The 25,832-nt window shown below is 31.4% G+C and overlaps 1 protein-coding gene across 3 annotated transcripts in view; it reads right to left on the bottom strand.

The window, feature by feature from the left end:
• Positions 1–25,832, bottom strand: part of LOC129965690 (sushi, von Willebrand factor type A, EGF and pentraxin domain-containing protein 1-like) — a 64,710-nt gene that overhangs the window by 7,901 nt on the left and 30,977 nt on the right. For 2 of the 3 annotated variants that reach the window (XM_056079796.1, XM_056079797.1), the window contains 12 exons: positions 25,437–25,625; positions 22,918–23,097; positions 21,341–21,514; positions 18,535–18,809; positions 16,505–16,637; positions 16,295–16,411; positions 15,222–15,431; positions 13,344–13,517; positions 9,621–9,830; positions 6,083–6,204; positions 4,104–4,215; positions 993–1,166 (listed from right to left, as the gene is read on the bottom strand). In XM_056079796.1, coding sequence (XP_055935771.1) covers positions 993–1,166; positions 4,104–4,215; positions 6,083–6,204; positions 9,621–9,830; positions 13,344–13,517; positions 15,222–15,431; positions 16,295–16,411; positions 16,505–16,637; positions 18,535–18,809; positions 21,341–21,514; positions 22,918–23,097; positions 25,437–25,625 — 2,070 coding nt within the window. Of the gene's footprint in view, positions 1–992; positions 1,167–4,103; positions 4,216–6,082; positions 6,205–9,620; positions 9,831–13,343; positions 13,518–15,221; positions 15,432–16,294; positions 16,412–16,504; positions 16,638–18,534; positions 18,810–21,340; positions 21,515–22,917; positions 23,098–25,436; positions 25,626–25,832 lie in introns of those variants that run through there. The other variant, XR_008784230.1, reaches the window with a different exon arrangement.

A 25,832-nucleotide genomic window follows, 5' to 3' on the forward strand; every position in this document is an offset into this window, starting at 1 on the left:
ATAATTGAAGTGGTAGATAAAAAGAAATGAACAAAAATTAAAAAGAAATTAATTAACTTTTTTTCTATGATGTAATAACTTTGTTCGAGGTTTTTTTTTTGCCACACCCTACACACACACACACACACACACACACACACACACACACACACACACACACACACACACACACACACACACACACACACACACACACACACACACACACACACACACACACACAGGATGGTTATAATTAAAGTTCCACTTTCAAATGGCCGTAAAAGGAAAACTACTAGACCCAATGTTATCAAAATTGGTAATAGGTTAAAGAAAGTCATGGGAATTTCTTTACCCCTCCCCCCCCCCCAAAGATAAAAAACTCACCACCAGGGATGAAATGGAGCTGTATGCAATATTGTTAAATAAAATAGGACATGGAGACATCGGTTTAAAATGTGTTTAATCGTTTCTGAAACTTGTTATAAAGCATGTTCAATGTTGCGTCCACCATTTTCTGAAAACTAGTTAAATCGTATTACTGCATTTTCAATAGTAGCTCTTAGCATATCAGAAGGAATGTTACGCAAATGTCGGTGTATTAAATCGTTCAGTTCTGCCAAATTGTTTAGAATATCACCATAAACAGTGATTTTGAGATAACACACATTGAACACGCTTTGTAACAAATTTCAGAAACGATTAAACACATTTTAAACCGGTGTCTTCATGTCCTATTTTGCTTAACAATATTGATACGGCGTCATTTCACCTCTGGTGGTGGGTTTTAAACTTTTTTTGGTGGATAAGAAATTCTTGTAACCTCTTTCAAACTATTGCCAAGTTGATAACATTTGGTCCAGTAGTTTTCCTTTTATGACCATTTGAAAGTGGAACTTTAATTATAACCATCCTGTGTGTATATATAAACTAAATATACAAGTAAATCTTCTGCTTAAATGACAGAGTTAGGAATAATAGAATAGCAGCTCTAAGAATTGTTTTAAGCTTACCTAGAGGTGGCAAGCATATTGGTCGAACTACGGAATTGAACTTAATTGGCGTTTTAAGCTGTAGTAAGGCGATATCATAATCAAATGCTGGTCCAGATCGATATTTTGGATGGATGATGATTTTCTCTACTTCAGGGGTCTGTAAGAATGACTGATTTTTCACATCTGTTAGACCTAAAGTGAAACAATAACATGGATGTAAGTATTTGCAATGATTGTTTTATTCATGAGAATTAAACTGAGAAACGCCGGCTTTTCTTTCTGCTTTGTTACTTCAATTTGTGGTAAAGCAGAAAACGTTTTCATAACTCATGTAGTAACCCACATTTTGTTCCTTGTTTAAAGATTGTCAACGAGGAACCACTCTTCTAAAAGTGGAGATATCGTTTTAGCTAAAAATCTTAAATTAAGATTTGTAATTATAAATTCACATTTGCATAATCTTCAGGATTTCGTTCTGAAAATGTGAGACAGTAAAACCTTTGGTTATTTTCAAAACTTCAGCAAACCAAACGGTACATGTCACGACAGTATGTGCTATTGTGGAAAGAAAAAAAACTGATTTTTTTTGAGTATCGGATTTCAAAAATGTTCAAATGTTTTACATACATGTTAATAAAGTAAAAAATTATTGAAGAAAGATATACCTTGTGTCTTTATTTCACGCAAAAAAAGCAAACAAATTCCAATTTTTTTTAAAAGATTATAGACCACATTTTTATTTTTTAATTATGTTTCAATAATATTTAATTTTAGCTGCCACAGGAGAGAAAAATTACATTTAAAAAAACCATAAATTATATACTGAAATATGAAAAAGCCTTGAAATTTCAGTTTAAGTGAGATTTCTACGGTTTCGCAAATATACACACTAAGGCATTTAAAATTACAAAACCCATCTTCCTAGATCATTCATTAATGAAAATTTTTAGATATTCTGTTTTCATAAGATTGCATTATTATGCAGCTCTTTCCCGATTTCTTAATTTCTTTTTCCGTTGAACTGACCCAGAACTTAATATAACTAAGAAAACAATTTTTATTGCTCGAGTTTCATGTTATTGAAACATCAAGTCATTTTTTACTATATTAATTTAACAAATATATTCTCTTAAATTCGGATTTTTCAATCAAATTTGATATTGTGGCTTTCAAGAAGAAAATTGATCTGAAGTAGTCATCTCTGTTTCCCTGTCTCCAGAAGTTTTTGATTGGTGCGTCGCATCTTTTAAGAGCTGTGATATTGTTTGTTTTAAAAATCCATCTCAACATCATCTTGCTTAACTGATGAAACACTTCCTCTTTTTTAAGCTTTTCATCAATAGAGTGGGAGACACTCACGTTTTATTCAGTCTTTTAAGTCCAAATAGATACATATATACTGGTGTGCAAAACTTAAGCAACAAAGTGAATTTTAAACACGCAGACATGAAATTGAAGAAAACGGGTTATTACAATCAGTACAATGAACACTCAGTTCAATAGAAAGGTGATGCATATACAATTATCAGGAACAAAACATTATAGCCACGAGAGTGTACGAAAAACGCGCATAGTCGGCGCGCTTAAAAACGGATGCACAATTAAAGACATTCGTTGCTAGTGCAAGTGAGTTCTTTCGTGAAATATGGCTAGAAAAAATGACTTGGATGACTTCACACGTGGAAGAATGATCGGAAAGCTGGAGGAGGGGCGCAGTTTGACCAGTGTAGTTGAAGATTTCGGAATCAACAAAAGTGGCTTTTCGAGCGCTTGGAAAGCCTTCCAAACCATGACTACTGTTGTTAGAAAGGTTGGTGATGGCTGCCGTAGGGAAACAACTTCAGTGGATGACCAATATATCGTCCTGCAGGCCAAAAGAGCCCGATGCCAGTCAGAAAGCGCCATTGCTCAGGAACTGTGTACAGCAACAAGGCGACAATTGTCGCGATTTACTAAGGCCAGACACCTTCACAAAGGTGGCCTATTCGCCCATCGTCCTGAACGCTGGATCACTCTGAAAGTTGGTCATCCGTGGCACCGTTTAGAGCGGTGTAAGGAGCACAAAAATTGGACATCTCATTAATGGAGTCGTGTCCTCTTTAAGGATGAGAGTCGTTTCAGTGTCATAAGTGATTCTTAACGCCATTTAATTTAGAAAGATGTCGGAACACAGTTTTATCCCAGTAACATCACCGAAAGAGACCTCTACGGTGGTCCTGGACTTGTTTTCTGGGAAGCATTATGCTGAACAGGCGGACTGAGCTCCACGTTTTCGACAGAGGTTCTATAACCGGAGATCGCTATTGTAGGGAGGTGATTCCTTTCCCATGCGCACCTGTTTCGAGGTACTATTGGATCAGACTTCGTTTTTATGGATGACAATGCATGGCCATACCGGACTGCTGATGTTCAGCAGTATCACTCGAATGGATTGGCCAACATTCTCTCTTGATTTAAATCCCATAGAACATGTGTGCAATGCATTGAGGGGGATCGCTTTGTGGCACGATTACATCCTACGAGGCACATCTAACAAATGAAACAGATGCTGATTGAGGAAAGGGCACTCCTACCTCAAGAACTGTTGGACAATCTAGTGCTGCGTATGGAGAGACGGTGCGAAGCAACCATTGTAGTAAGGGAAGGGCATATCCCATACTAAGGAACTTCTTGTTGTTCTTCCCCTTGGATAGACAATCATGTGTAGCAATACTATGAGTTCAATAAAGCCTTTTTTTATTTGATTCCATACCATCTTTATTGTATTCTTTTTTGCTCAACTATGCGTCAAAAGTTCGTTATCGTTTAAGTACAAAATGCTATCTCTCACTTCTGAATTTCATGTCTCTCAAAGGATTTATTGTGGAACTATGGTAAAAAAAAGCTCCTGTAGCTTAAGATTTGCACACCAGTGTAGAATCTAATATGTAATTATATCACACTTTTAAAACATGCATTAGCATCTTTTATTAATTTCATTTTTATTCCTTTCTTCTCATTTTGAGATTGAAAATATTTTTCTACTTTTAGTTACTGACCACCTTCATTTATCTGCTATTTATCAGTTTTCTTTCCTTTTTCATTATGTTATAAATTAGTGTCTTTTAATCAAGGACATTTTTTACTTACCTACTTTAACTAACATTTCCTTCTCATCTATCTTCGAATGATTATTGCTATATAAACAGTGAGCTGCAGTTAATATGAATGTTTCATGTATAATAGAGCCACCGCATCTATACTTCAAAGCAGAAGAAATTATTTTAAATATCATGATACAGAGTAATCCATGTGTATGATAATACATCTAGGCATTAATCAGAATATTCAAGTACATTATCACACAAAACAAAATAAGAAAATGTGCGTGTATGTATTTATCATAACTCTATAAACAATGTCCTTTGGTCTAGAGCTTCTGAAACAGGTTAAAAAAAATAGGTACTTTGGAGGTTGGAAAAAAGTACATAATTTTTTAGAAAAATATTTCTTAAAAAAATAAATATCATTTTTTTAAAGATTTTTTTTCATCGATAAATTTTGAAATATTTTTTGAAAAATATTTAGAATCAGACGCTTTTTTAAAATTTATAAATTTATTACTTTAATGATACTGCAATAACTGTTTGTCGAAAGTGGTTGAGCCGGAGATGGTCAACTATATAAGGCAGCATATGACTTATTTGCAATAACACAACACACGCGCAAAGCAACCATCGATTTTGAAGGATTTTTTTTTTGCCTTTGCCATTGATTGCAGCTTTTACACAAGAAATGTCTTCTGCAATCATCAATGTTGTCCAATTCAACACTGATTGCTCTTGGAGCATTTTCAGTGAATTTTCTTCCATAAATCTGAAGTTTACTAGCTTTTCCATTCTTTAATCAATGTAACTATGTATTGAATATAGGTAAAAGAAATGATCATTAAAACAACTGACTTTTTTATGTTACAAATATATATTGAGCGGATATTTTTGTCCTCTTATCCAGTCGTTACAGATAGATTACATATTCTCTGTAACAGAAGATACTCATGAAAAAAAAATCCTAACTTCAAATTTTTATTAATATTATTATCCCTTTCGGGACGGGAGGACGGAGTGCATGCGAAAAGAATCATACCACTGGATGGGGTTTTGCATCGCTAAACCTAACTTTAAAAAAAATCACAAAAAATAAAGTTTAAATCCTAACATCCTCATTTTTACTACATTTTTAGATTATTAGTTCATTCATAATACGGGCACATTCTTCCTCTGACAAATCGCATTTTCTCTCCATAATAAACCGAAACCAAGGCATTCCGTAGTAAAAAGAGAAGTGCACGAAAGGTATCCTAAAGCTACGCGAAATTCAACAAAACTGACGGCAAAACCCGAAAAGACTACAATTATACAATAATAACAAAAAAAAAAAAAGAACGAAAGAAAAAGAAGAAACGCGAATGATTCTATCAAGTGGAAAGTTATACAACACGGCTCTGTTTATTTATACTACACTTACACCCTCCCTCGAACAGCTGATGAGTAAAATACCAAAATTTGGTTGAATATGAGCAAACTGAAGGTCAGGATACTAAAACTACATATATTTATTTCAAAAGCAATGGGCACAGGGAACCATCTAGTGACGATTAAAAATTATTCCAGTTTAAAATGCACATATACATCACCGTTCCATGAGTTCGATTTCCAGAAATGCACGTGTGGTACACTCGGGTGAGAGAGACGTTCGTAGGTTCGTTCGATGCATTTATGACACGCCCGTCACGAAAGGATTTTTCAAAAATTTTCTATTTGCGGAAGAAAAATATCGGAGTTATTTACGGCAATCAAACAGGTTTGGTATTATATGGTGAGAAGATAGTTTATTACGGATAATAGAAATGATGTATCGCCGTATTTTATCCGTTACAAAATTTGGATTACAAAGAATAACAGTGTTAAAGGGCAGAATGTTGAATTTGGATTATACTGACATAGAAATGAGAAGTTTATTGATAAGAAAGAAGAAGATATTCAGAATTTTTGCTGCTGTTAAATTTTAGGAGGATTGTTTACGATATCATTGTTTAGAAAAAAAGGAAATACAGGATAATTATTTACTTTTGGAAGCAAATCAACAATATACAAAGCTGTCATCCAAGGCCAAGGATCTTTAACTATTCGACCACCAACGATTTTCCCGCTACCGATTTTCTTACCAGCGCGCAGACCACATCTTAGAACTGAAAAAAAAAAAAAAAAAAGAGAGAGAAAAGAATTTAAGATAAAAAATTCGAACCAAATACAAATTACATAAAAAATGTCAGTCTCCAATTTCTTTTAAAGATATAATGGACCCAACCGAAAAACATTGAATAACTAATTATTATTGTCCAAAATCAAGTAAAAAATTTTCAATAAACTTAATTTGATTCATAATTTCGCATTTAATATTCGCAGACTAGTACAAAGTGAAAAGATATTTAAAGATTTTTTTAACGATGAGCTTGATTTCATGTACTTAAATATTATGAAATAGAAATAAATATATATTATTATTACACAAGATACACAATTAAGGAATCACTTCTCAATTTGAATGTTTTATTTTAAAATTTAGTTATTATTTTCAATATTTTGCAGCAATATATTATTATATCATTCTGAATTAACATCTAATTACTTGTATGTGTATTTCAGAGAATTTATATTACACGGAATTAAATTTATAATGTCAGAGATATTTATCGAAATTTCGATAATATATCATTGTTCTTTTTCTTCATTTCATAGCAGTGCTTTGAAAGAGGTATAAACGGCTCTTTATTGTGCACAGATTTTATGGTTTCTTTAGGAAAAGGGAGAATTTCCCTAACAACACTAACAGAGCCCAACTCTACCCTGATTATAAATTTCCCATGCTATTTATTTTATGCGAATACCAATTAAAAACAAATAATTTCTTACACCAAATCCTTTTCAATTTTTTTGAGACATAAATAAAATAAAACAATTCTTCTAACTAAAAAAAAAAACCATAGAAAGAAAAAAAGAACAGAAAAGGAATCATAGTATTTAGAGAGCGCAAATGCAGCTACTACTAAAACACAAATGAATCGAGACGATAGTAATAAAAACCAAGTTAATAGGAAAAAACAAAATTAAACCAAATAAAAAAAGAATCCGGCCTGAAGACTTTCTCAAGGTTCACCCTCAGACAGGGATTCAAAAAAAGGGATTTTTTCTGTGAAGGAATACAGACTGAACAGTCCAATATCGATTCCTCGTGACCCGAAAATCCAATGAAATTAGGCATAAGAGATATACCATTTTAACAGAAAAGAAAAACACAAAACAAAAATTAGAAGAATACGACCACTAATAAGCAAAAATACAATAACATAAAATAACCATATAGTAACACTCAAACCAGTTATGCAAACAAAAAAGGAAAGCACATACCAGCAGCAGGCAAAAAAAAAAAAAAAAAAAAAAAAAAGATATAAGCTTTCCCGATGTGTTTTCCGCACTTTACACTGCCCTAGCTAACGCATTCAAGGTAAAAAATAATTGGAGGGTCTCAGAGCCATCTATTGAGTTATTTAATATGCAACGGAAGGTCTATTTTTATTTTAGGTAAAGGATTAATCCCAAATCATTCCTTGATTAATTAAAAAAATGATATCGCTGTAGTTTCTGGGAAATTCATTATTAGTTAAATTTTTAATGAGGTTATTTGATGCTTCAGTATAGGAATTTTTGTTATTACAAACCCTTTTGATCCTGTTAAATTGTGAGAAAATTAGATTTTTGAAAATTTGAGAGTTTAGATTACAATGATTATTACAAAGATTCATCATTTTAAAGTTGAATTCATCCCTTTTATCGTAGATACCAACTATTGTCTTATCATTATTAATTTCGATTTTTAAATCCAGAAAGGTAGCCACAAGTTGATTTTTATTTGTTTCTGTTAGAATTAAATCTTTTGGGTAGCAATTAGTAACAATATTGGTATTAGCTAAGTTTATCACGTAATTAAAAACGTAATTTTCAGTAATATTAAAATTAAATAATTCTAGCCAGTTATTTTTAGGAATAACATCTTCATTTAAATATTCATCATATATAAAAGTACAGACATTTATATATATATATATATATATATATATATATATATATATATATATATATATATATATATATATATATATATATATATATATATATATATATGTATGTATGTATGTATGTATGTATGTATGTATGTATGTATAGACACACATACAATTGTTTCTTTCTTCCTATATAATAAAAAATAATTTATATATGTTCTGGTGATAATCATAACTCTTTAATACTAATTAATGAAATAACGACTTACGTAATGACATTTGAATCCTATTTAAATCATTTGATAATTTATGATTATTAATCTAAATATGTTGAAATTTTCATTTTTGCTTTATTATAATGAATATAATATTATTGCATGCCATATTTTTTAAAAATTTAATATTTGTCAGTAGCTTAATTTTCATCAAATAAAACTATCATGTATTTATGATGTTCAAGTAGCAAGATAATGTAATAAATTCATATGTCAAGAATTGACTATAATTATACATTTATTATATTTTAATTATTTGTCTAGTTATTCTTTGAAAAGTATCTTACAAGAAATGTAAATACATTTAGAAATTGCATATTTCATAATGTTTGTTTATAGCTGAGACATAAACTAATAGAGATAATAAAGCAGGAATATAGTATTAATTTTAACCCTTCTGACTGCAGATCAGAATGTACTATGCTAACTTTTTTTATTCGAATAGCGACAGACTCGAGATTATTTCAAAAAAAAAATGTTGCTTATATGTGTCAAATCCGAGATTATCCGGTTTCCGATTTTCCTCTTTTCTGTATGTCATGTCGCGATCTAATAAGGGGAGTGTCTCTTATCGCTGGAAGATCAATTAAGATGAACCTAAACCTTTAAGTACTTAATCATCTTTATGTACGATGTTTCATTACAATATAAAAGCCAAACCAAAAATACAATGCTTTAAATATGACAATCCCGTTCCATTGAACTTACAAAAGAATTTCAAATTTGTTCGTTTGTAGTAAAGTGATAAACCACAAAATACGCCGGCGTCCTGGCATAGGGATAGCGCTTTTACCCCGTGGTCTGGGCGTCCCGGGGTTCGAATCGTGGTTTGGGCATGGTTGTTCTTCCGTTGTTCAATCTGTGGGATGTGTGAATGTGCCCTCCTGTGAAAAGGGGTTGCGCAAGCGAATGAGTGATGCGTGAGTAGCAAAGTCGTACTCTTGTCCCTAGTTGACGCTGCTGAAAAAAACAAGAGACGCTCCCCCTCCGGCTACAACAACAACCACAGAATATACACTTCCTGCTACACGCACTATTGACTGATATATATAGAATGAAGCTAAGCTGTCAAGCGTATTAAATACATTTTTCACGCCAAGTAGTATACTTAAAATTCCAAAATCGCCAAATGTGGATTTGGCAGCTAATGGGTTGATCGTAAGTTGGTTAGTTGTCAAAATAGCATAACAGATATCCGCAGACGATTATCGTCTAAAAATGACTATTTTTGCTTATGCTCAACAGCTGTTATATGTTGATCTCTCTTACCAATGCACGCCGGCATTTCCCCTTTCCACTGTGTAGTATTAGTGACCGAGTTGAGAGTGCAGGTGAGGACAGAATCTGTGGAGTTTTCAAGTTCGAATCCAGGATCGCATATGTAAGTTGCTGTGGTCCCAATAGTGAAAAGTTCGTTTGCGCCACTGTGCAATTCATAACTGGCTTTTGGAACTGTCGGAGGATCCTCGCATTTCTTTTCTAAAAAGCAGGAAAAGAATCATCAAATAAATAATTAAACAAAAAAATGTATATAACTCTCTAAGCAATAACTAATGAACTTTGTGCTGATTCATGAGTAATTTCAAACAATAAATTAGGAAGATGTGCATTTTTCTCTATTTGTCACTTAATTTCTGCTGAACTTCATAAGACATAGGAAATAGAGTAAAGTGCGTGGAAACTAAACATTCTCAATCGGAGCGAAAGTTGAAATATACATTTTTGACAAACTTTTAATGAAAATAACCATTTTAAAATCTAAAATTTAAAATGCACTGTAATTTTCCTTTGTGATTATCGTAATACTTCAATTTTCACTTATTAGGAAAAAAATACGTAATTGCGTTGCCAGAAGTTAATCTGGCAAACTAGAAAGAAATGTAAGTGACGAAATCAATTCAGAAAAAAGTTCTATATGAATATTAAGGAAAGCAGATATAAAAAAAAATCTTTATAGCTGTTGGATGCTTTGTAAAATTTGATTAATTTAAAGTTGTTTATTAATTTTAAAAGTTGAATTTTCTATTGCAATGTTAGATACTGTGGGATTATAAGTTGCTTTTTGGACTTTTAATTAAGTGATGTCATAATCACAAACTGACTACTCCGACCCACACGAAGGCACACGGAAAAACTTGAATGACTGGACTCCCACAGCAGCAACACTGCTGGGAACTATGATTGAGCCCTAAGGGCTATCACCAGCCACGATTCAATCCTTCTCTAAGGGAGTACGTCCCATTAAGTCTTCCCAGAAGTACGTCCTGAGGAGCCAATTCCCCCACTCATAAGGGTGGCGAGAACCAACCACTATGCTCGAAGCTTCTCATCCTCAATTACGAGGTGCCCCCCCCTCTCCCCGTGGGACCTGAGTAAAGTAAGTATTTCTATAGTATATAATATAAAGTTGGCTTGCTTTCGAAATTTCTCATTTTATGCTTTTTAATAATTTAAGGTTGGTAAGTGATAAGTCATGTCACTGATTCTCCGACCCGCCTGAAGGCACAGGGATAAATAATACTGAATGACGGTACTGCCGCAACAGCAACACTGGTGGGAACTATTGTTGAGGCCTAAAAGCCATCAACAGCCACTGTACAACCCTTCTCTAAGGAAGTACGTCCCGTCATCGATGCGAGGAGCCAGACCCCCACCTTTTTCTTGTACCCTCAGGGTGGCGAGATTCAACCATCATGTCGGAAGCATTTTATCCTCATTTCGAGATGCCCTCGGGGGGGGGGGGTCGATAAGTGATAAAGCAAATTTCATATAAATGTAAGTAATAATCTAAAACTGCTATAAAACGAAAGAAAAATGCTATTAAAAATTCTGAATAAAGCGCAATTTTTTTTGTGTGCATAAACTTTTTTTATTTTAAGTTTAAATATTATTGCCCTTACGTAATAATTTTTTTTTGTGTTTTTATGTATTTTTTTAATATATGCTATAACAAATATTCCATAATGTTTTTTTAAAGCTAATATAATTTAAAATAAATTTTTATTCTTGCAACAGTTTCATTTTCCTTATTTCTAACTTCTGAGGAATTCTTTTAATTAATTTTAGCTATGAAGTGCTTTATACAAATCATCTGACCACAAAAGTTGTATTTTGTAGTACTTAGCGAACATAAAGAGCAGAGTGACGTTCATCCGGGTCCTTTCTTCATCTTCTTAAATTCATTATATTTCATAATTGAAGAGGACATCAAAAATCAAATGCAACTTATTTTTGAATAGTAGATCAAAAAGTTAATAACAGTATAAAGTCGTCATTTCTGAATATAGTCACCCTAACTTTGTAATGCATTTAATCCAATAGTCCACAGGATTACCAGGAGTTTTTTTTTTGGTAAAGCGACCAATCTTAGCGTGTTGTATCTTGTACGCACTGTTCAGCAGACTCATAGGTACAATGCTTTTTTGAAGGGTCCTAAGCGATAAGTGAAGTTATATCCATCCTGGAAGTAGGGTGATGTTGAATTTCAAACTACTAGAATGTGTCTGACGCACCATAAAGTATTTTTGTTAATGTGAAATTTAAAATATACTCAACTACAGTAAAAAGAAATTTTAAGACTATTGACTAATCGGTTTCTTCAGCATAGGTTAAACTGAATTAATGGTTACGAAAATATCCATTACAATATTTTATGTAGTTCTGTAATAATAGGCATATTTGGCAAAATATCTTTACGCTTCAAATATTGACATATCTGGTTTTAAAATATTACATTGTTATGTGCATTATATTTTCCTAATTTTCTATCACCTTCCTTAAAATTTTTGTTTTAATTTGAAACAGAAATGATTAAAATCAAATCAATAAAAAAGGTTTTTAAAAATCTTTACAATTTTTAATTTTATTAAAAATTCAAATTTAAGCACAGAAAATAGAATCGTAGAACACTGTAGATTTATTTTACTATTTAAAATATTTTATAATTTACGTTTTATTTCAAACTATTGTTCAATAAAAATTTACTATAAAATTCAATTTCCTGCAATAAGAAAGTGGTTTTTAAATTATATTATTTCTATAATATATAACAACCATTTATATTACAGGAAAAATCAGCAATTTTTAAAAAACACCCTTTAAAAACATTTCTTCATTGTTTACTCGTGAAGTTAAACCTTAAGCGTTAGTGAGATATAAGTACCAAAAATAACTGATAACATGTTCATGTCCTCTCCCTTACTAGGACTGGTTGATCATATTTATTCCGCCTTTTCAATTTCAATAATTTAGAAAGAAAATGTATCTTGATGCGGGGATTTGTTTTAAATATATTCATTGAATACTAAACAGTTCTTTTAGAGCAAACCTTTATTTAGAAGTTCATTTTTCTGCACTATAAATATAAAAAAATTCTTCATTTGAAAATTTAAAAATAAATTGGAAATTAATTTTAAAATATAAAATTTTAATGTTACTGAACTTTTTTTTACCCGTAAGAAAATTGTAGTATCTCGTATAAAAAGTTTTGTCGTAAAATGATAAGTTTATTTTAAAGAATCTTAATAAAAATAGGAGAAAAGTTTTTCCACAGCGTATCTAAGGGTAAGGGGTTGAAGAAAATGGGCTCGAACAAATTAAAATTCTGCTAAAATAATTATAAATAAAATAATAAAAGCTGTTCTACAACCTCTCTAGGTATTAAGAGACTAAAGAAAGAGGGCTGGAACAAATTAAAATTCTGCTTAAATAATTATAAATAAAATAATAAAAGCTTTCTAGGGATTAAGAGGCTAAAGAAAATTGGCTGGAATAAATAACAATTCTGCTTAGATAATTATAAATAAAATAATAAAAGCTGTTCTACAACCTCTCTAGGGAATAAGAGGCTAAAGAAAGGGGGCTGGAACAAATTAAAATTCTGTTTAAATGATTAAAATTAATCTTAAGGACTTCCAAGTTTAACTTTTGCTAGACACATATCATCATTTCAATAATCAAACTAATATGATAAGAAGAAATAGCAAAACTCACCAGGACATTCTTCGCCGGAGAAGCATATTTTCGTTTCTTTGGAGTAACCTTCGCAGGATTTTCCTCCATTCCTGGGAATGGGGTTGTTGCAGGATCTGTATCGGTTTGTGGTGCCTTCTCCACATCCCGTGGAGCACGAGTCCCACTTGCTCCACTCACTCCAGCCTCCATTCACTGCAACAGGTTGGATTGAATTTTTTTGTTAGTTTATATGAACTTTAATAAAATCATAAAAATTATTACTATGTAACATTTGGAGAACAAATGCCGCAATTGAAACATGATCGTATAATGATGTTGCTAGCTTAAACAAGTCAGTAGATAATTTTAACCCTTTTCTACATATCGTGTCTACATATAAGATGGATCTTGGGTATCGAGACAATCTGGAATCTGATATTAGTCCACTCTGGGATCCATGCTTGTTTCCAAATTTAAATTCCATAAATTCTCATTAAATTTCGGGTTTTCGATATTTGAGCACTAATAGTTACAGTTATCACATGGCGAAATTGGTTTTTTTAACATTTAAAAATAGCTCTGCTCAAAATTAAAAAAAGAAAATAACAAATTTTGGGTAGAACCGAGTTTCAACTCTGGAATCCGATTTTTGTTCAATCAGGAATCCATGCTTTTTCCAAACTGAAATTCCACAAAATCCCGTTAATATTTCGAATTTTCGTTATTTATAGCACTAGTATGGGGAAAAGGGTTTTTTAGTATTTAAGAATAATTTTGTATATTTGTAACATTAAAAAGGATGATAACCTTATAATTAATAACAATAAAGAAATTTTGATATTTCTGATAAGCAAAAATATTGATAAACTTAATACATCCTATTTTGAAAACTTGTACACTAAATTATTACCCTAAAAAATAAAAGTTTGCAGTAAGATATATAACGAATATTTAAATACAGTTGTAAAAATAATTAAAATTAATTAAAAAAATTATAATATATATTTAAAAAAAATTACAATAAATATAAGAATTTAAATTTGTATTACATATAATCATTAAAACTAATTAAATGAAAATTTACTACTCTAGAAAATTATCTTTTAAATGAGGTTAAGCATTATAAACAAATAAAGGAAATCCCAATGAGAACACATTTTTTCAAGCGCTTTGATCAATGTCTTCCTTTATTTCTATGAAAGAAAAATAATTAAACGTATTTTAATAAATAGATTTAGATATATCAATTTCATTAAACATAGATAATTCTGTTTTCTTAAATTATTTGTTATCCAAAAGAAATAAATTAGCTGAGACAAGAAAAAAAAGTCAGTTATAGGAAACCGCTTTGAATAGTAAAATAAAAATTCCTAATTAGAAAATTTTGGCAAGTATTTACGATGAAAATTTATTCGTAAAGTTATTGAACTAAGTGATTAAATTCTAAAATTTTCAAACACCTAAATTTCTCACAGTTTAACAGGATTTAAAATAAATTTTAATACGAAATTTTCCAATTTTGTGAATCGATGAATTTGAGAGAAACATTTTACTAATTGTCGATGTAGCACTATTAGGACCATATAGGTATTTAATTTTTTAAATTGTTTTTTTCTATCAACCTCCACGAAAGTCAAAGTGTTTTCATATTGTTATGGATATTACTTCCATCGGTGTTCTTTTACCGATTTGATGGTCGAAGAAATAAACAGTCCTTCAGTAACAAAAGACGACGACATGAGAGAGAGAGGGCGAGAGTTCAATGTATCTATGAAGATACATAAGAATACACTGCAGTAGTTTTATTAATAGAAAGAACGCACTGTTTGTTTCTGCAGATATGTAAGACTAGTAGTCTCTAAAAATGCAGGTTATAAAGAAATAAATAAAAATGTAATCAAGAAAAATTTTACTCACCGATGGTTTCATTAGTGATTTCTTTTACCAAGTCAGACAGTCTAGCATAATTCTGCAGAATGAACACATGCTCGTCTTTAGGATCTGATGCTACTTTATACAGGGAATTCTGAAGAACTGAATTTGCGACTGCAATCCAGTAGATTTCTACACCATCTTGCTTGAGAAGATCTGCTTCCTCTTTTGCATTATCTCCTAGGTGTCCTTTCCCTATTCGGAAAAAAGCGACTATAAATGGTATAACTCAAGGATAAGGACAAACTGTCCGATTCGCCGCGAACTTATGGATTTGGTCATAATTCTGCCAACTGACCCTTTGTTGGACCACCTCCCATATGTGGACAGTGATCGGGAGCTTCCTGCAAACTGTCTGTAAAATGAACATATATAAAAAAAATAGAAAAACCACAAGATAGGGGAAAGAGGGGAAAATGTGCCAGAATCAAGGCGGGACCAGGTTTTAAGGCATACGGATGAATCTGGCAGATCGGATTGACTGCACAGTATTGAAGAAACTAAGGTTGAATCATCAAGGCTATCACTGCCCAGGATACAACCCTTCCAAGAAAAGTTTGTAGCTCATTATATTTTACAGCTTTTTAAAGAATTAAAAATTAATATTACACACACACGCACACACACGCACACACACACACACACACACACGCGCACACACACACACACACACACACACACACACACACACACACACACACACACACACACACACACACACACACACACACTGTGTGTGTGTGAGCATAAACATAATTTTGCAGATGCGTAGCAAAAAGGAGAAACGTTTGGATTTAGCTTAAATTATTTTACAAGAATATTATGTACAGGGAAGATGCGACAAGACGCTGCTTCAATCTGCATCGCAACATCAGAGAATAGAGAAAGACTTTGGCAAGGGAATCTTAGGTATCTTTTAAAAAGGTGCTTAAGTATTAAGGATTGTTATCCCTTCGCTCCCGGCGTGAGAACATTGGAGTCAACAATTTTGTAAAAAATGGTATATATATATATATATATATATATATATAATTATCGACATAAAATTATTATCTTACCATCTGTAAGGATAAAAATGATGGATTTCAGCCCTTTTTTCTCAAAGAATGCGTTAGTTAGAGGAATCAATTCATATCGTATGAGAGCTAAGGCTGTATTTGCATCAGTTCCTCCACCTTAAACAGCAAAAAATGAAATGACACATTTGTTAGATAAACATGCTAATTATATAATTTCTCGGAAAATGCTAAGTTTGTAATGAAACTCACCTGTAAAATTCAATCTGTCGAAAGCAGCTAGGACCTCTTCTGTTGTTTCATAATCAAGGGGTGAAAATTCAACTTTTGCCTTAGAATTAAAAGTCAATGCTCCAACTCTTGCGCCGTAGATTGAAATACCTATCTAAAACGCATAAAAATTTCTGTTTACTTCGGAGAAGATAAAAATAAAAATTCAAATGTTGAGAATTAGAGTTTCTCAAAAAATCAAAAATCGAAAGATCTGTTTTGCTTTCAAAATTTTTCGAAATACATTTCTGTACTGATTTGCAAAGAAAAGTATCATAGATGACGTAATATTCTAAGTGATTATATGACGAGTTAGAATTTATGTCTTTCTAGAGAGTAGCAAGCTGAATAACTTACTGATACACGTATTATTAAAGATTTTTTTTAGCGTTTATTTATTTTTATTAATTTTGTTATTTTTTTTAATGATTTTTTTCGAAAGCCTGAAAATATTTTCGATTATTTAAAACGCTTTTTAAAATAATATCTGATTTGAGTGTAACAAAAGTTGCAGTTTCTTTTTCTTTATAATTACTTTTAAATGATATTTTTTTTTACAGTATTGCTTATATTTGAAAATTTCAACGCATTATAAATCAAGAACAATGTAAGATATTTTATAGTACCTGTTACAGAATCATATGGGATTTGTTTTTTTTGCTAGAGACAATCACAGATGTTCTATATGTGATCCCTTTGTCATACTATAGACATTGAGCCGATAATCCATTTTTGCTCAAACGCGTGTTAAGGTATTTGAATCAAATCCCTCGATAGCGGCTGTGATACGCTCTTTCAGCTCCAATGGATCAACAAAAAGGGAAGGAAAGAATACGTTGTCCTTAGCATACCCCTACAGGAAAAAGTGATAAGGACTTCTTGGTGGCCATTGGGTAAGTGGCATGTTGAAATCCGCGGCTCGTTCAATCCATCGGTGAGGGAGATGCACATCGAGGCAATTTCGCAATTAGACTGACCCGTGCTCCATCCAATGGAAGAATGAAGTTGGCAATATCATCCTGCAACTGTGGTATCAACCAAAGAGTTAACATATCCAAAAAAATGGTTCTCGTGACAGTTTTCTCTTAAAAAAAGGGCCTTACACTTTTTTTATAGACACTGTATAAAACACATTTACCTGAAGGCAATCTCGCCCGTACTGTGAATTAAATTTTTCATGCCAATGATAGATAGATTTTCTAATTTCAGCTTTTTTCCCGAGTAATGATCGAAAATGCAGTTGCACAACTGTTGCTGATTCCGTTTTGCTAAATTGAAGTACACAAAAAGGTTTCTCCACTGCGCACGCTGCCATTTCGACTGACTAGCAACATGACATGCATGCTACTGCCTATGAGCCTTCTGTCAAGGGTGGAGACACAAACATTAAGAGTATATCTACTTGACGATTCGCTAAGAGTTCGTGTCTCTTTACTGATAATGTTTTACAGTATCAGGAAAGTGTATACTTCTGTATAAACCATCCTATATGTTAACTTTAACGTTCCATTTCGAATTCTATCCGAGAAAGTCACCGAGCTTACTTAGCTTATATTAACGCACCGTTTTAAAGCAGCACTAGGGCTATTTTCCATCTCCTAACTTTGAACCGCTGTCAGATGACGAGGACGATACCTCAGCTGTCATTCCTTTTCCAAATTTCCTAGTGCGGTGGATGGCCAGCTGGAGGATGTTTGGAAACGTTTCGAAACGTTTTCACGTCAGCTATTTTCTTTAATGGTTAACTTTCACTATAATATGTTTAAGAAAAATAATGCAAAAAATATATTGTAGTGCTATAAAACTGCATTATTTAAAAATAATCTGCCATCTTTGTGTTTATTAGTTGATTGATATTGTTTAAGCGATAATGGATAACAGATATTGATATTTAAATGAAATTTCATTGATAGATTAGTGAACAGAACTTTTTTCTTAGTAGACTTAACTTGTACTTTTCTCCTAGTATACAATATAATCTATCAGATTTAAAGCACAATGCAGATTCTTACTTTTCGAACAACACCCTTTGCAAAATCGATGCTTTTTCTAAAATTGCTTTCTCCAACGCTTCCAGAAACGTCGAAGACGAAGTAAAATATGTTTCTTTTACGGTAAGGGATGAATAACGCCCGGGATGACGGCCCGATCTCGGTCCCATTGCGCCAAGTTTCTAACAGATCTTTACGAAATTTCTCCAGTCCTTGTTTCTGCTCTGCTTCCTTTTCGGCTACTGTATGTATTAAAATATCTCTGACTTTTGCACTGTTGTCAAAATAATAAGGACCTGAAAGAAACAAACAGGACAAATCTGGAGAGATGTTTAGTTGATTGTCAAGTAACATCACACTGCATAAAAAAAGAAAATATGAAGGAAAAAAAAAAACAAGCACTTCCCTTTGATGCAATTCTATGATTCTGATAAATATACAATATGCTCTTTTTATTTATCTAGCTAAATTCCTTTTATTAATTAATGTGTTCACATATACATATGGATATGCAAACAGCGAATTAGTCTACTCATTAATGGACTGGCGTGAAAATTAGCCTCCGGTTTCGATGTGAAGATTTTGCAGTAGATTTCATCTATTAAGCTGGTTTAGCTTGTGAACTGCGTTGAAAAAACAATGACCATCAAGTTTGCTCAGTTTCTTGTTTGATTCAAAATTTAAGAGGTCTCTATAATCTTAATATAAGAATCATATCAAATTTATTTCATCCCCTTATATTTTTGAATTATCGCATTTGAATGCTATAAAAAAGACTATAAATACAAGATTGTTGTTTAAACATTCAGATAAGAGTGGAACGTTGAAATTCATGTCTTTATTGGAGATCGTGAACATCGAAAGTTATTGAAAATGAATGCAATCCATCTGTTGGAATAATAAACAATAAAATCGTCCGAAAGTTATTGTCTGTGCTTATTCTCAAATTATTTTGCTTTATAAACATGAAATAAACCCATTAACTCTGTATTATACTGACGTCATTGAAAAATAAGGTGCGTTTCATTTTGTGATCTTTAATTATGATACTGAATATACAATTTTGACTTTAGTTAACCTAATATTATTTAGGTTAACTAAATAATATTAGGTTTATTATTTACCTTCTCGTAAATGGCAATTCTTTTAATAATGGGGACAATTCGTTCGTGAATTAGAAAGCGGCTCAAATTTGAAATGAAGGTTCGATGCAATGATTGTATTTATAAAAATGTTCATCATTTAGCTAAATAGACAATTCTTTTGGAAGAATCTAGCCGTCAAGATACTGTAATTAAATGTTTATTTTCAAGGTAATCACTCCTGTTCATTGTGTTAGATGAATCATTCCGTTCATCATTAGCGACACATGTCAATAGGACTTTCACAGGATATGATCCAATAACTTTCCTATTACAAATTATCTAAAAATATAAAAAAGAGCCTCTTCATGGATTCTAAGTTAATCTCATTATTAACTGGTTCACTATTAACCCTTAACTGGGGAAGTGAGGTATCTCAGACTGCTAAGGATGGATTTTCGGTCACTCCTATTTTATTTTTAGCTCAAGCGAATGGATTGACCCTGTAGCCTCTTGTTTCATGACCTTCACTACTCGTGCACTTTATCAACTGGTTTCAGCGGATGCTTTAAAAATATTTCTTCTTTGCACGACGTCTGTGAGACTACACCTCCCTTTTAGTGTTCCATTATTATACAAGGCTTAGCAGATGGCTCTGAAACGTGGTCCTCGAAATATCATCCAACTTACTGATACTCGCTATGAAGCAGAGTTCCAGATACTTTTAAATGAAGTAGAAAATGATTTTAGTGATGAAGGTAATTGTACAGAAGATTTCTTTCGATGAAAGTTCGCATTTGACTGATTCTAATATGTATGTTCAAATATAATTAATTTTCCTAGTGATAATGTATTTTGAAAAATGTCTAAAATATATTAATATACCAAGAGAAATATCTACAGAATTTTCGGGGTGATTTTTATACTAGTACTTAACCTGTATGTTTAATATGCCTTCAAAAAACATGCAACGATTGTTCACAAGTTTTTGCGTAAAAATGATACCGATAAAAAAAGGGGCAATTTTACCCATTTTTTAAAAAATATTTTCATATAGTTGTTGAATTTTCCATTATATTGTTTTCTATATACTTTTGTACACTAAAAAAATGAAATATGATGTAAAAAGTAATATGTTTTTTCAAGAATTTGTTGTAACATATAATTTGAGAAGAAAATGTATGTTCAAATGCAATCACTTTTTTCAATGATAATATATTTCGAAAAATTTCTAAAGCATATTTATATATCAAGCAAAAATTAGTATGAAATTGATTTTTATACTAGTAATTTCATTAGAAAATTTAATTTGATTTTAAAGAAAATCGGTTTTGTAGACTGCACCTACCCAGTTAAGGGTTAATATCTATTAACTACAATATATAAGGCTAAAAGATTCTAAGTCTGCTGAAATAAGAAATTGGCAATTGGTCACAGTTTTTATATGCGAAAATAGAAAGAATACATTAAATTTTATTTGAACTCAAAAAAGGAAAAATGATATTTTGAATTTTATACTTTTCCAGTAGCATTTACGTAAGACAGAGGCAATCTATAGAAAGCGTACCATCGAGTTTTCCAATTCATATCCGAAATAAACAAACCCGGACTTCATTTAATTCAAAAATCAAATATCTTCCCAGATAACTGGGCTCCATTTTCAACTATTTGTACTTATAATTTGATGAATCTGCTACTATATTCAATTAGTTTATTGTACAATATGAATCAAAACATATACTTACCAAGACATTTTGCTTCTTCTCCAGACCACTCTCTGTTGGGTAAGCACTCTCTGATTTCTGATCCTATTAAAGTATACCCAGGGAAGCAGCCGAAAGTTACTCTGGCTCCCATGTCATAGTTGTTACTGTTCTTCGTTCCACTCACAGGGATCCCAGGATTAGGACAGTAGTTACCTATTAAATAGTGACAAAACATAATTAACACACATTTAATTTTCATCACTTTTTTTGAAGCCGAGTATTAGGGTAGGCACTATTTAAAATCGTGAAATAATACTTTTGTAATTAGATTTTTTTCTATAATATCCTTTTTAGAATAGGAGTTATTTATCCGTGCTTTCTGGGGAGTAGGAAAGTATTAGAGTGTCCTATAAGTTTCTTTCCTATTTCTAATATGAAATGAATACACAATATTTGCTGTTTAAGATATTATTTATTCTGCTATATTTGTGGTGAATAATATATAAGCCAGTAACAGCGCTTCTACCCGAACAGCTGTTTCTTACTTAAATTAACTGTTTTCTGTTGCTGTTTTCCTTTATTAGATTGTATATCCTGATTCGAACTTTTAAGCTTTTTTTAAATATCCCATTCAGCAACATAAACCAATACATATAAGCGCTTTCATGTATTTCTTCCATATCAAAGTATAATTCGAATGTACTAGTGTAAATTAGCTAGTTAGTTATATTATATAAACGTCCCGGTTTTGAAAGCAAGACTAAGTTTATTTTGGGAAGGACTTCGTAATTCTGAAACGCGGTCAGATGACGGGGACGACACCTAAGCCGACAGCCTCATCTCCCAGCTTCCGCATCTCACTAGTGGGAAGACGTTTGGCTTCGATGGATTTAACGTGCACCAGGTCCGCTTACATGACGGTTCTTCGGTAGAATCGGGTCTCGAGCCTGAATACTCTCCGGTTCCGAAGCCAAGACCTTACCACCGAGCCAACCAAAATCGCTAAATCCTGCGCTAACATTTGCCAGATATGAGTGGCCTGGTGATAAGGTCTCGCATTTGTGGCAAATGCTATCGCAGGGAAGATTAAGAGACAGATTTCCAGGAGAAATAATGCGAAGCGAAGCAGCTTGGACATTGCGTATTAAAAATATTTCATAAGCTAAAATTGTGTACAAAGATGAAAATATTATGGCGGCAAGATTTGTAATATTAATGAAAGGGCTTTACATCTAAATAAAAATACGGTGTTATTGGAATGCCTTGTTATAGTATATGATAAGTTATTAGTAAAAAATTTCAAATTATCACTTGAATGCTAATTCTTCTTTTTGTAGTTGTTAAGCTGCGGATCAAACCCGCTTACACGACGGTTCTTTGATAGAACCGGGTGTCGAACCTGAAACTCTCCGTTCACGAAGCTGAGACTTTACCACCAGGCCACCGCGTCTCTGAATAAGTTTAAATCAAATTTTGGTTGATCATGTAATATCGTTTTAATATAGAATTCGCATTGAAAATTTTCGGTTTTTAACTAGTGATTTATCTAAGAGGATAATGATCTTTCGGCCGGTAGAAAATGTTTATTTATGAAAAAAAAGAAGAGATAATTGTACTTGGATGGTCACATCTCGCCAATTCGTTGCTCCATTCTCCATTTGGCATGCAATACCTTTCGGATGATCCAATGAGCTCGTAACCAGTGAAGCATTTGAATTCCACTTTGTCGCCAATTTCGAAGGAATTTCCTATTCTTGTACCATATTCAGGGAATTCAGGATCAGGACAAGAAATTGCTGAAAATTAAAATTGATGAAAAGATGTACGCTTTCTTGGTTAATAGAAATAGTCTTAAAAATCAGTCTTAAAGATATATTATCTAAGTATCTTCAGAAAATTACTGTGTACAATTTTTCAAGGAAACGTTTTCCTATCCCAACTGGGTTATTTTAAGATTTGGTGAGGGATTTCTCATTTCAATCTTTGGGGCAGAAATCTTAAAATAACAGACAATTTGGAGAGGAATTTCTCATTTCAACCTTTGGGGAGTTGAAATTAATGAATCCTCTAACAAATGGTTCATAAAACTTTTAGATTAATAAAAATTGAGCCAAAAATAAATTGGCCCTCTATTTTCCATGGCTATTTAAAGAGAATTCTGAAACACTAAATATATATTTACTTATAAGAAACAAATAAAAATAATATTATAGAAAATAATAATATTAAATAATATGTATTAAAATAAAAAGATCATACAAGAGATGTATTTATTGATTTAAGGCAACCCAAAATTATATATATATATTTAATAATATATTTTTTCTTTAATTTTTAACTTAACAATTTAAAATATTGCTGATCTTTAGAAACAACATTAAATATAAAGCACGAACGAGATTTAATTGTAATATATTAATTTATTTCTTAGTTAACTATATAAATATAATATCTAATAACATTATTTAGTTTATAGTGTAAGTATTCCATATACTCAAAAGTCACTTGAGAGTAATCTAATTTTTCTATCAATTACTCTTACCAATTTCAACCCATAATTAGTATTAAATTTAAATTTTATGTTTGATAAGCGAATTTCAAAATGAACACAAATAAGTATCAGGAATTATTTATTGTGAAGAAACTCTGCTCAATATTTTGATGAATGAAATACATATATCTTAATATAAAAATAGCTTTTTATACGCTTGTCAAATCTCTTCTCTAAAATTTTTTATATGATTGAATTAAATTTAGATGAATAATTGAAAATTGAAGCCCATGGAGCATTTCGAAATTCGAAAAATGTCTTAATATTTCTTTCTTTGAGAAAAAGGCTTTTTTAATACATGAATGTTAATATAGTTGAATTCAATCAATAAAATATCTAAAATATAATTTTTGTATGTAGTGATTTAAAGTCATTTACAATTATTTTGTATAATACAATAGCATATATTTTTAAATGAAGTAAAAAAAATGAAACTTATCTTAAACATTTATCTACAAAAATGCTTGTTTACTATCATAAAAAAATTTAAAAAATTCATTAATATTCATTATTTTTCAAATTTAAATAAAATTATACTAACACAAATATTTTTAAAATAATGTGCATTATTTTTTCATTTATCAGAATGTGAAAAATTTATTTTGTTTACAAATATTAATTTCTCATAGCTTTCCCAAATAATAAAAATAGATTTTTTTTTTAAATATTAAGCTGTTGATAAATCCTAATCCTGAAAGCAAAGATTGAAAAGTCAATTTTTTTCATCCAAGAAGCCTGAGCTGAAGCCGGAAAATGTCCTGATAGTCTCAATCTATGCTAAGTTATGAGCTTACTTTTCTTGACGAAATTACAAAATTCTTGAATTAGTATACTTACTTTCGTCTTTAAATCATACTTGTGCAAAAAAATTTAACTAGACGCGATAAGTCAATAAGAATTTCAATATTTTTCGAACAAACTAATGGAATTATAATTCAATAAATTCACTATCATGTTCCAAATAAATATCAAAATATAGTTATTTTTATTGAACTACTAATCAATAAAAGGTCAATTACTAATGTGTATAAAAAAAATGTATTCTACGAATTTCGTTTTTAACTTTTTCACATACTTGACAAATTTTTAGTAGCATTTGAAAAATATATTGTTCTTTTAATTTCTTTTTTTTTCACGTTGAAATTATCTCATATAAAAATGCGTAAGTTTAATTCATTAACATAGCAGATACGTTTATTGTAATTGTCGTTTTTACTTAATTACTTAACTAAGATAAAATTGAAAAGAAATGGAATTTTTGGAGAAAAATATCTAAGTTAATAACTTGTATACTCTTGACAAATTATCTACAAAGAAAAAGTGTTCATCATGATCGTAAATTTGAAAACAAAAATCAAAAGTCAAGAATTGCTTTTTGAACATGAAAAAAGACAGATAGAACGAATAACGACTCTTTTTTTTATTTATTTTTTCAATAGGCATTAACCACCACGATTTTTTTCAAATAATTACCGCAAGATATCCTGTAAATTCGATGAAAAATTAAATAAAAATTCTACAAAATTCCCTTTTTTTTATGAAAAACAGTCAGTTGGAATAAAAGTCTGCAAGAATTGTTTTTACCTTCACAAATTGGAGATTTTCCAGACCACCCTCTACTGTCACAGAATCTCCAACTATTTCCAATAAGTCTGAATCCTTCCTCACAGATATAGGTTATCTCAAATTGGAAAGGATATACTGTCAGGTTACTCGATTCAATTTCTGGGATAGTTCCGTGTGCTAAGGGTTCTGGAGGTTCGCAGAAGGATTCTACAGTAGAAGGGATATCAAAAAGAGTAAATTGTTAGAATTTGATAATGGAGCAATTTTTTTATGAGTGAAATATTGCAGTTAAGTATATTTTTAATTGTTCAAAAAATTAATTTAAATTCATTTTTTTTAATTATTTTCAAAGAAAAAATTTGAAACTACTGCCGTAATTAGGGTTGCGTATAGTTGTGGTTGACTCCAATTATT

The sequence above is a fragment of the Argiope bruennichi genome, chromosome 4 (genome assembly GCF_947563725.1).
Source record: "Argiope bruennichi chromosome 4, qqArgBrue1.1, whole genome shotgun sequence".
Lineage (NCBI taxonomy): Eukaryota > Metazoa > Arthropoda > Arachnida > Araneae > Araneidae > Argiope > Argiope bruennichi.